This window comes from Myxine glutinosa, chromosome 10, assembly GCF_964187855.1.
Source record: "Myxine glutinosa chromosome 10, kmMyxGlut1.1, whole genome shotgun sequence".
Lineage (NCBI taxonomy): Eukaryota > Metazoa > Chordata > Myxini > Myxiniformes > Myxinidae > Myxine > Myxine glutinosa.
The window spans coordinates 58,379,428-58,391,722 of NC_136270.1; the positions used below are offsets into that span (position 1 = coordinate 58,379,428).

Consider the following 12,295-nt stretch of genomic DNA (forward strand, 5'->3'; position numbering starts at 1 on the left):
GGAATAAGGAAAATGGAGGCTGCGGCAAAAGCTTACCTTCAGCGCACCGACGTAGCTCCGGTCCTGTAAGGGGATTAACTCAAGCGGGCACCAAATTCAATGTACAAAAATAAAGATTTATTCCGGACCCGATACAATAAAACGCGACGATAATCAAATAATGGCCTAAATTGGGACGTCCCCACACAACAGATTTCGGATACGAGACAAGGGAGATGAATTAATAAAAAGAACACGTTCGTCATGTAATTGGGAAAGGTAATGTAGTGTGCAGTCTTATCTGTCTGTAGTCTTGCGTGTAACACGGCCCCGCTCGTGCGCCACCAGGCCCCGCTCCACGCTCCGATGTTTTGCACACGAGGTAGGCCCCGTTCCAAGCTCCGATCCTCTCGCCGCCCACGAGGTCCGTGCACCAGGCACCACGTGTCCAACGCAGGCCAGCGAGCTCCACACAAGGTCGACCCTCAACTCGAGCACGAACACAGAACGACGAAGGACGGCAAAGGGGGAAAGAGAGCGTGAGTCCACTGCACGCCAAGTGCCGCTTCGAGCCAAGTTCAAGCCAACGAAGCAACTCTCATGATTCTCTCCCTGTCCAAAATCCACTGCTGGCCAACTCCTCTGCTTGCCAACTCACTCACTTTACTGCGTCTCAAGACTCACTCGGCGCAAGACCCACTGCCGCGCAACTGCTCTGAACCAACTGCCGCGCAACTCCTCTCAACCAACTCACTCTCGAAAGTCCTCCCGCCCCCCGTATCACTCCGCGGCGGTGACGTCAGCCTTGGCGCACCACCCAATCAGTGGCCTCCACCGAATCACAGGCCTGTGGTGTGGTCATAGCACATGGCACTCGAGGTGGATAGGCCTGTCGGAGGTGTAAATGGCAGCGGCCATTATCGGCGGTGTCCCGGCCTGGTTTCCTTTTGCCGGTTCTCTTTCACAGTCATGTCAAGGAGGGCGTTATTTAGTGTTGTACTAGGGACCTATCTATGGTGTCTGCAGGGTATGCGTGCCAAAAGGGACAAAGGTTTGACTAACCAGGTGAAGACACACAGGGGCGCTACTCTTTAATCCCTAACTCTACTTAACACACGAACCTCCTGGTAGGTTCACAAGTATACATATTACCGACAAAACGCCTACACATGAACTTATTACAAGGTCAGATTCCTTACCGCGACAGACGAAGCACGTTACCTATTCAGATCTATCTGCTCTACATATCACTACCACATCGACATAACAATATGTACCAAACTCATTTGAACATTACATTATCATTCTGTTACGTGGTCCCCTCGGTGAATACCTGGTCTCGGTGACCCCCGGACCGTGAGAGGAACTTCGCCAGAAAGCTGTATTATATATGCGCTTTCGCCACGCAATCCATATGAATTTCACCCAAGAGACAACTGATGTTCAAGGATATATTTCCAATGGTAATGATACCATCTATCTATAATTCCAGTAATCTCTGTGTGTTTGTTTGTACGTTTGTCTGTGACCGCTGTTTCTCGACAACCACGGGTCCGATATACTTTAAACTTGCCAGGTATATTGCTGGGGACCCGAGGATGTGCCTTTTCAAGGTTTCATATTAATCGGACAATTACTTACCGAGCTATGTCCAAAAAACGATTCAACCAATCAGAGAGCAGCGAGCTATCGCGTGTGCCGAACGTGGCGATGGCGGACACACTCTGCCTCGGATGGCACATTTGAGAGCGTATTCATTTATTTCACGTTTGCAAACTATGTTGGCGCTATGTTGGCGTTAAACGATGTTTTATAACTAATTAAAACCCCGGGGGGATTGTCACTGTACTCACAAGCTGTTCGCCGTTCGCTTTGGCGTTGCGAATGGACCAAAACATTTCATGCACCAAACCATTTCATGTAAAGCGTTCACCGTTCGCTTTGGCGTTGCGAATGAACCAAAACATTTCATGGACCAAACCATTTCATGTAAATAGAGGGGGGGATATAATTTTAGATATAGATATAGTACGGGCATGCCCTAGTACAATTTCAATGACACAACCACGGAGATTTTCCCCGAGCAATCAACAATACACAACCATCAACAATTCTCAATCCACAATCAATTCCCTATGATTAAGATGGCCATCTTATATATGTGTGTCCCGGTGAGTACTCACAACCCCCTTTTGGTCTCGGTCCCGCACAATGTCTCTGGGCCCCTCCTGACCAAGATGATGGTCGGCGTAGCCGCACTCGGGCGGTTGAACGAACCCCGGGTGGACGTGTTTCCACCGGGCAGGTATCGTACCGCTACCAGGCACCCCGGCTGCAGCCCCTCGTGGCCACGCGAAGCGGGTACGGGAAAGCAAGCCAAACCCCACGCCGCTTGCAAGGCGTGTTAGGCCCCAACGGGCGACCCGTACGCGTCTGTTTTGACGGTGTCGCGAACGGCGCCAAACGCTGGGTCGGTGCACGGCCACACGACAGTTTGACGTCCACCGGGCAGGTATCCGTCCGGGTAACTCCTCTCGCCAGACAGGCTCGGGAACGCCGCTTTTCCACACGGCTCAATCAATCCCCCCTTTCGTCGGAGCGGGGCGAGGAAGAAGAGAAGAATACCCGTCCTTTTTCCTCGTGTCTTTTTTCTCTTCCGTTTTCCCGTCACTTCCGTTTCCGGCCACTATTTCAGAAGGGCTCCTGACCCTCCAACCACAACAACCCTTAATATAATACACACGGATAAGCAAAGACCTGAATGGTAATTCACATACATTCACATAAATATGTAACAATATGTACCCAATGCATTTGAACATTACATTATCATATGTACCCAACTCATTTGAACATTACATTTTGTTATATTATTTATAATATCCAACGCCTTTACAAAGAATTCACACCCCTTGACTTCACATTTTGTTGTTGCAGCCACAATTTGAAATTGATTGAAAATGTTTTTGATTTATTTTGTCAATGATCTCCACATAATATCCCATAATGACAAAGTGGATTTTTTTTGGCGAATGTTTTACAAGAGAATTATAAATGAAAAACAGAAATATCTAATTTACATAAGTATTCAATCCCCTTCGTCAATACTTTGTCGATGCGCCTTTGGCGGTGATTACAGCTTTGAGTCTTCTTGGGTTTGTCTAGATCAGCTTTGTACATCTAGATTTGGGGAGTTTCTCCCATTCTTTCTTGCACATTTGCTCAAGCTCTGTCAAGTTGGATGGGGAGCCTCGGTGAACAGCAATCTTCAAGTCTTTCCACAGATTAATCAATGGGATTCAAGTCTGGGCTCTAGCTGGGCCACTCAAGGACTTTCACATTCTTGTTCAGAAGCCAATCCAGTGTTGCTTTGGCTGTATGTTTGGGGTCATTGTCATGTTGGAGCGTAAATCTTCACCGCAGTCTAAGGTGTTCTGCAATCTGCAGCAGGTTCTCCTCAAATATATGCCTGTATTTGGCTCCATTAGTTGGCCCTCTATCCTTTCAAGTCTCCCAGTCCTTGCCGCTGAAAAGCATCCCCATAGCATGATGCTGCCACCACCATGTTTCACGGTAAGGATCGTATTATGTGGGTGATGAGCTGTGCTCGGTTTCCGCCAGACGTTGGACTTTGCATTGAGGCCCAAAGAGTTAAATTTTCATTTCATCAGACCATAGAATCTTTTGTCTCATGCTCTCAATGTCTTTCCTGAGCCTTTTTTGCCAATTACAGGTGTGCTGTCATGTGCCTTTTTCTCAGGAGTGACCTCTGTCTGGCTTCTCATTTGTGAAGTGCTGCAGAGACTGTTGTCCTCCCGGCAGGTTCTCCCATCTCAGCCAAGGAACTCTGTAGTTCTGTCAGAGTTGTCATTTGGTTCTTGGTCATCTTCCTGAACAAGGTCCTTCTTGCCTGGTTGTTCATTTTGGTGGGACGTCCTGCTCTAGGAAGAGTCTGGATGGTTCCATATTCTTTCCATTTCTGAATGATGGAGCTCACTGTGTTTTTGGGAACATTAAACACTCTAGAAATTATTTTATTCCCTTCCCCAGATCTATCCCTCCTCACAATTCTAATGTCGGAGTTCTCCGGACAGTTCCTTGGACTTCCTGGTAGAGTTTCTGCACGGACATGCACTGTCAACTGTGGGACCTTATATAGAAAGGTGTGTTTCTTTGTTAATGAGATCCAATCAATTGAATTGGCCACAGGTCGACTCCGTTGAAGTTGTAGAGACATCTTAAGGAAGGTCAAAATAAATTGGATGCACCTGAGCTCAATTTGGAGTGTCATAGTAAAGGGGTTGAATACCTATTGACTGAAGACATTTCAGGTTTTTATTTTAAATTTCACGTTTTAAAATTCCACTTTGACATTATGGTTTGGTATGTGCAGATCAGTGACACAAAAAATCTCAGTTTAATCCATTTTGAATTGAGGCGGCAACAACAAAATGTGAAAAAGTCAAGGGGTGTGAATACTTTCTGAAGGCCCTACACCAGAAGCAAAGATTAATTAGTTCTTTCTTGGAATGTGTTTATTAATATCTGCTTTTTCCACTCGTGTGTGTAATGACTTGGTGAGATGGCAGCTCTATTGTGTCTAGGTCAGTTTTATTTTCTCTTTGATTGCATTTGTTCTATTTAAATGGATTTTGTACCACTCAGCACAACGCTCAACGGTGCATATTTGATGAGTTTGCAACTCGACTTGAACTTGCTGGAGATGTCGCGACGTATTCCCATATTGCAGGAAAGCTGCTGTTCTTCTACAATGAGAGTTTGGACACATCTCGTCTGGTACTTGCTAAATTTGCTCGAGTTTCCCCAGTACCCACCCACCTTCTGTTTTTCATACCTGTAAATTTGCAATATCTATATGTCGTGCTCCACCTTCACATTTAGTACTTGTGGTATCGATGGACCAGTAGAGAGTGATATGTGCGTTATTGTCTAGTCGTATTGGCATCTGTCCTTAAATCCACGATTGTGTGCCAGGTCTATGTATGCCAAGGCCTGCTGCGGCATCACACCGCTTTCCTGCAGTTGCTCGCTGGGCCCAACTCCCTACAGGTTCTCTATAGGCTTCAGCGATTGTTACTGCTTTGCTGCAGGTACTCCGCACACCCATTTCCCCTCTAATTTATGACTGCTTGATATCATACAGTTTTCTTACATTGCTGTGCGTGTACTGCCCTACTCTTCCAGACTCTTCCGAGTTGAGTCGGAGGTTCTAGCGGTGCCGCTGAGAATGGTTGAGGTTTTTATCTCCTTGGAGTCGTACAAGGCCGCACTGTCCTGTTGCCCGCCTCCTTGCGTGGTTCCACAGAAGCCGCCCTCTGTGGCTGGAACTGCCTCCTCCCCACTCAGGGCTACGGTGGCCCTGGAGAACGTGCTTTTTTACCTTGTCAGGAATGGTGAGCAGGCAAGCAGAGTTGTGGGGACGTGCGCTTCTCTTAAAGGTGTTCTTAGACTGGTGTTTTTTTTAAGCTCACCTGGAACGAAGTTCAGGGGACCTTATGCAATGGTGCGCCGTCTGTCTGTATGTCAGTCCGTCCGTCGGTCCTTAAACACTTGCAAATTATTATCTGAACCCGCTAATGGGATTGTGACCTAACTTGGCACAAATTATATTTGTTATGTTGTGACTAAAGTTTGTTCACGGCATTAAAAAAAATTCGGGGGGGAGAGGGGCTACCGGGGGTCAAAGTGGATCTAGGATTGAGCTCCCAAAATAGGAATTTGCTTTTTCCTCTGAAACTACACAAGCAATTCTGATGAAACTTGACCACAACCTTCACCACCTGTGCCGTATCAAAGTTTGTTCACGGCATTAACAAAATGGAGTCTTGGGGGGTTTGCCCCCCAAAATAAGTATTTTTTTTGTTTGTTTGTTTGAAGTCTTATGATTATGTTAGTATGATTCTACCATGCTGCTCTGTCTTCGAGCAAACATTGAAATTGGTGTAAAATACCTTTAGTTTAGTCAGTGCAGTATACTATTTATTCTACCAGGTGAGCACCAGGGGTGTTGCCCGTATTATTTTTCATATATTTTATTTTTAAAGTGCAACAATGAGTTTGTTGCACTTTAAAAATGCTAAGAATGTGATTGTAAGTTTTCTTCCTTGCCAAAATGTTCTATCGAGGTACTTACTGTATGTACATCCAAGGCTTGTTTATCTCACCTTGTAAAACATCGTCCAATCTTGCCAGAACAGCAGGAGCTATTGTGTCTTGTTTAACGAACCAAACGAGACACAACCACGATAATGGTGAATTTGATTCTATTTTACTGTTGTACCTTCCTTGCCAGAATATTTCCATTATCACTGCTGTCTGCTGAACCAGCGACTTCCACCCCACTTGGAATACCCAGCACCTCATACTGTACCTCTTGCTTCCCTTCTTGTAAACAACCTACTCGAGCCTCTTCAGCTGCAGTACACATCCTGTGGACCCCGCTCCAGGTGCGATGTCACTGTCATCATATATTCTGTAAGAATTATCATCGTTACGAGGGGTGCTTCAAGTTTGACCCGGATTTTTGTTTATGATCTTCACTAGGATTGTGCGCAATAAAAAAAACAATACCCTTGCAGTCCCTTCTTCTTTTTTTCCTTTTTTTTCCTTTTCTACACATGGCGAAAGCAAGAGCAAGGTGACATAGAGTATAAAAACACCAAACCTGCAGTGCCCCCTGGGAAGGAATACAGGTGACATGAGGTTGAGGTGCACCACCACCTGCTTTGAAGCCCTGGAGGGAAGAGTGGCATTGAATAGGCTCCAGAATGCAGTTTCAAAAACATGAGAAAAGAGTGTGGGTGTGCAGCCTTGCACACACATTTGTCCCATCGGTGAAAGCATCCTCGAGTGTGTAATTATTTCGGGTGTATACAAAGCGTGTGTGCGTGCATCTGTCTGTCAATGAGGACCTGAATTGTTTCCATTTGTTTCCCCCGGTGCAGGCAACGAGTCCTTTGCCACTTTATAAGGGAAGTCCTGTGCGTGCCCTACACCGAGCAAATGCACAGCTTCTTGCTCCCGGCACTATCTGACCGAGCCAACGCCTTTCCTTACACCCCGCTCCTTGAAGCGCTGCACAATGCCGGAGACCACGATGGTCAATGCATGGGAATGTCCCGAGCCACCGATGATGCTAAGCAGATGGCAAATTTGCGAAGGGCAGGCCAAGAGGGTAGCGGTTTTGGCATCCCTTGGCTGGAATTGTGGGGTTCACCATGGTTGCTGCATGCGATGCTTACACTGGGAGAGAGGCATTTAGGTATGTGAAGCGAACTAGTGCCATTCCGATCTGTTTTATCAGCATTGATAGCTGTTGTTGGCAGGCCTTGTAGAATTTGCTTTGACTGAAGCTTTGTCGAAACGTTATTTTGCTTCTTGAGTGCAGGAGTACAAATGTTCTGAATATTTTTCATGACCTCTTCATTTTTTGGGCATCAGGGAGCCTTTTGGAACCCCACGTGCTCCTGTACCTGCGGGTACTGCAGAGCCTGCTGCACAGGCTGCCCAGCTCTACACGTGCGCAGCACACCGGCTCGGGTGTTGGTGATTCTGAAGACGAAGACGATGACGAGCAGGAGTCTCGTATGTCCTCGGACAAGGTGACCTGCAGGTGGCTCTTTGTCTACAAGCAAATGGCTTGTAGGTGTTTTAGACACGATGCATTAAAACGGCAATTTGTAGTGCAACAAACCAAGCTTATTACAGGAAAAATCTGAACATATTTTGCTTTTTAAGCTGCGGAGCCTATTTCCAAACGTGTCACCGTATAACAGGCAGGGCCCGAAGGGCGTCCGTGGGAGCACGTGGTTCGAGAAGAATGCCTTCATATGTTGGATAGCCGGGAACAAACGAGCACCCTGCTCGCAGCAGTTTGGAGCCCGTCGGCTGGGGAGCAGGTTCTCACGGTTATGGCAAGCATCTGTCACCAGCTTATGGTCGACCATCGTGTCATGGTGCCGAGAACAAGGTTGATAGCGCAGCGTGTACAAATCCTTCTGAAAAGCGTTGTGATCTAAACATCGTTTGTTTGTTTGTTTTTTCTTCGAGTTTTGTGCCTTGTTCCTTGTAACTGCACAAGTGTCTGATTCCAAACATTTAATTGTCACCTTGTTCTTAGATTGCTGTACAGCTTGGCCTTTCATCCGCGCTTCCTCCGGCATCTATGGCACCTTATCACGACCTTGTCGACTACCATGATTACTGGGTGAGCACTTTTATTTCGGGATCCAATCCTCCCACGATGGATAACTATCGTTTCTGTTCTGTTGTCTGATGGATAACTTCCACCGCACCTTCACACATTTATTCCCTTTTAAATTCATTTTCTTGGCAACCGTTGGTCCGATTGACACGAAATTTTCACCGAAGTATGTGCCTTTTCATGTAGATTCTTCTTTTATTGATAAACATGACATCATAGATCACATGGTACAGGTGCCATCTTGGAAAAACTTTGGACCTCTAAATCTCCGAAACTACTCGATGGAAAAAATTGAAACGTTCCTCATTGTAAAGCACTTTGCATGGGGAATAAGAGTTGTTAACCATGACGTCATCGGTGCCTTCATTATGACATCATAATTCGACTTCAGCACAATGCTGTATCCGATCAGTTTGAAATTTCTTGACCTTGTTCGATGTAACAATATAAGAGGAGAATGTAAATCAATGACGTCATAGGTCACGTGGTTCGGCAGCCATATTGGATTGAACATAAATATTTTACAGGTCAACTCCTCCACAACGGCTCACCAAATCTATGCAAAACTTCATGCGCATGGTCTAATGGACTTGGCAAATATAGGGTGTAAATGTCAACCTCATTGGTCACATGGTCTGGCAGTTATGATTTTTTGAAAACTAAACCATTAAAATTCAACACCTCTAGAACGGCTTGACAGGTCGAGTGGAAACTTTACACACATGTTCCCTAAACTTTGGGGATACCAGGGTCTTTTTTCGATTCGATCATAGCTCATGTCACATGTTCTGGCAGCCATGTTGGATCAAAGGAAAATAAATAAAGAAATGATTATTTATTTGAAACCACTAAAAGGATTGAAGTCAAACTTTACAAGTATGATTTAATCGTCCAGGGGAACGCGTTTAAAATTTCAATGTGAATGGTCGCACGGTTTGGCAGGTAGTTTTTTGGGGTTTTTTTTTGTATACAGTCGAGGCTCGTGTAAGTGCTAAATTGTTCTCCAGCTATGTGACTATATGTCTTAATTACGTACTGTTTCATCTCGGTGGCATTCTGTCGATTCCTTATGTACGTCTATTAATTACATCCTGTGAAGTTTGGTTGAGATTGGATAAGTAACGACGAAATGTATCGTGGTCAAAAAATCATCATCAGACAGACAGACAGATAGGCAGACAGACAAACACCAAATTGCGTATTGTGGTATGATTAAACATTTCAAACTGTATTTGCCATGTGCATGCACATGCACGCACATGCATTCACATGTTATCAGAAGTAAATAAATTGTGTAGATTACTTCATTTGTGGATCTGATAAATTGCCAGTAACCATTTTGTAAAACTGAATGTGCAGCGTCCAAATGAAGATGTCCAAATGTCACAATCGTCCATGCCCGTGGGATTCCCACAGGTGCTCCACTAGTAATATATATATATATATATATATATATATATATATATATAGATAAATATATATATTATAATATATATATTGAAAACTCACATGGCTGGAGAAGATAATGTAGTAGAGTTTAATCTTCTTCAAACAATAACAACTTCTGGCTGCCAGACCGTAAGACCAATCATTTTTGAAATTTTAAACATGTGTTCTGCTTTACAACTACTACTTTTTATTTTTTTATTTTTTGTTGTATACAAGGCCGAGGCTCGTGTAAGAGCTAACATTGATCACAAAAAGACAAACTGACATAAAACAAAAGACGTATGATAAAGGGAGCAGGAGAACAAGATGTAGAGCAGGGACATTGGAAGATCTGTGGGAGGTAGAGGGCTTGGGGTGAGGAGGCATGGGGAGGGGGGGAGAGGTAAAAAAAAATACATGGACACTGCAGGAACTTCCAGTAAAGAAGTTGGTATTTCAAAAAAGTGGATCAGGGTGAATTAACGGGGGTAGAAAAGATCAAGGTTTTGGATGGGGGAAGATAAGAGATGGTGGTGAACAGCTGTTTTAAAGACCTGGAGGGAGGAGTGGGATTGAAGGGAGTGGGGGAGTTTGTTCCAGAGGCGGGAGAAAAGAGGAATGGAGGAGTGAAGGTGAGCGGAGAGTCTTGATTTTGGCAGTTTAACCATAAGAGGGTTGCAGGCAGATCTTGTGCGACCTGTAGGAATATTTGGGGGGTAGAGCACAGAGAGAGCTGGGGGAGCAAGGCTGGACAGGAGTCGGTAGAAGACAAAGACCACCAACCTGCCTGCGGTGAGTGAGTGAGAGGCCCTCGGAGTTAGCTTCATCGCGGGAGATTCCAATGATTCTGAACGCTTTGGTTTCAACAGCGTGAAGCCGAGCTAGGTGTGATGCAGGAGCACCGGCCCAGAGGGGAGAACAGTATTCCATTGAGCTGCAGATGAAAGTCTTGTATGTGGTGAGGAGCTCAGGTGTGCCAAGGAAGGACTTCGCACGACGGAGGATGCCCAGTCGGCGACTGGCTTCGGATGCCAGCTTAGAAATGTGGTTTTCCCACTTTTTTTCAAATAATGCACCATTTCTTTCAGAAAATTGTTGAAATAAAAAATATATTTTGGTATCCACATTTGTATTTCTTTGGTTTGCCGTGGAACAAAACAAACAAAGCTGAAAAAATTACTAAATCTTAGCTTATTCCACACACAAATCCTAAAATTACCCGGACAATATTATTGGCACCTTTTAGAAGTTGTTAGAAATAATTGGATTTCAGGCAGGTGATTCTCCTTTACTTTGGAATTGAACTCACCCTGAGTTGCAGGTGCCTGCAATAGAAAAATCACTCATTAAACCAGGTTGTATGGAGAAAATGAGTAATTCTGCTGTCTTGTGTCACCGTGTGTACCACAATGAGCATGGAGAAAAGAAAGAAAACCAGAGAATTGTCTGAGGTCAGACAATATTGAAGCCAAGCATGGACAATCTCAAGGCTTCAAGTCCATCTCCCGAGACCTTGGTGTTCCTGTGTCCGCCGTCCGCAATGTTATCAGGAAGTTTAAGGCCCATGGCACTGTACCCAACCTCCATGAACGTGGCCGCAAGAGAAAGCTTGATCGAAGATTGCAGCAAAGGATTTTTTTTTTTTTTTTTTTTTTTTTTTTTGTATACAAGATCGAGGCTCGTGAAAGAGCAAACATTAATCACACAAAAAGACAAACCGACACACAAAACACAAAAAACAAGGGGAGCGGCAGACAAGATGGGGAGAGAGGGGGGAGGACACAAAAGAGAGGGGGAAGAAGGGGAAGGACACAAACACAACATTTGAGAGCAGGGACATCGGGAGGACTTGGGGGGAGGTGGGAGAGGATTAAAACATATGAACACTGCAAGGACTCTGGGGTGAATTACCGGGGGTAGAAAAGATCAAGGTTTTCGATGGGGGAAGATAAGAGATGGTGGTGAACAGCTGTTTTAAAGACCTGGAGGGAGGAGTGGGATTGAAGGGAGTGGGGGAGTTTGTTCCAGAGGCGGGAGAAAAGGGGAATGAAAGAGTGAAGGTGAGCAGAGAGCCTAGACTTTGGCAGTTTAACCATAAGAGGGTTGCAGGCAGATCTTGTGCGACCTGAAGGAATATTGGGGGGACAGAGCACAGAGAGCTGGGGGAGCAAGGCCGGAGAGGAGTCGGTAGAAGACAGAAAGACCACCAACCTGCCTGCGGTGAGTGAGTGAAAGGCCCTCGGCGTTGACTACATCGCAGGAGATTCCAATGATTCTGAAAGCTTTGGCCTCAACAGCGTGAAGCCGAGCAAGGTGTGAGGCAGGAGCACCAGCCCAGAGGGGGGAACAGTATTCCATTGAGCTGTGGATGAAAGCCTTGTATGTGGTGAGGAGCTCAGGTGTGCCAAGGAAGGACTTCGCACGACGGAGGATGCCCAGTCGGCGACTGGCTTTGGAGGCCAGCTTGGAAATGTGGTTTTCCCAAGAAAGATCATGGCAGATAGTGAGACCCAAAAGCTTGAGCGACAGAACTTCTTGGAGAGGATTGTTGAGAAAGTAGATGGGAGGGTTGTCCAGTCGGTCCTTTCGGAGAGACATTGTAAGAGTGTGAGATTTGTCAGGATTGAAAGACATGTTCCACTTGTTTGACCAGTCTGTGATTTT

The 12,295-nt window shown here is 45.4% G+C and overlaps 1 protein-coding gene across 5 annotated transcripts in view; it reads left to right on the plus strand.

The window, feature by feature from the left end:
* Positions 1 to 12,295, plus strand: part of UBE3C (ubiquitin protein ligase E3C) — a 173,350-nt gene that overhangs the window by 20,313 nt on the left and 140,742 nt on the right. For all 5 annotated transcript variants that reach the window (XM_078785705.1, XM_078785708.1, XM_078785704.1 and 2 more), the window contains 8 exons: positions 4,645 to 4,776; positions 4,975 to 5,090; positions 5,185 to 5,393; positions 6,293 to 6,446; positions 6,945 to 7,261; positions 7,441 to 7,601; positions 7,776 to 7,969; positions 8,120 to 8,206. In XM_078785705.1, coding sequence (XP_078641831.1) covers positions 4,645 to 4,776; positions 4,975 to 5,090; positions 5,185 to 5,393; positions 6,293 to 6,446; positions 6,945 to 7,261; positions 7,441 to 7,601; positions 7,776 to 7,969; positions 8,120 to 8,206 — 1,370 coding nt within the window. The remainder of the gene's footprint in view (positions 1 to 4,644; positions 4,777 to 4,974; positions 5,091 to 5,184; positions 5,394 to 6,292; positions 6,447 to 6,944; positions 7,262 to 7,440; positions 7,602 to 7,775; positions 7,970 to 8,119; positions 8,207 to 12,295) is intronic.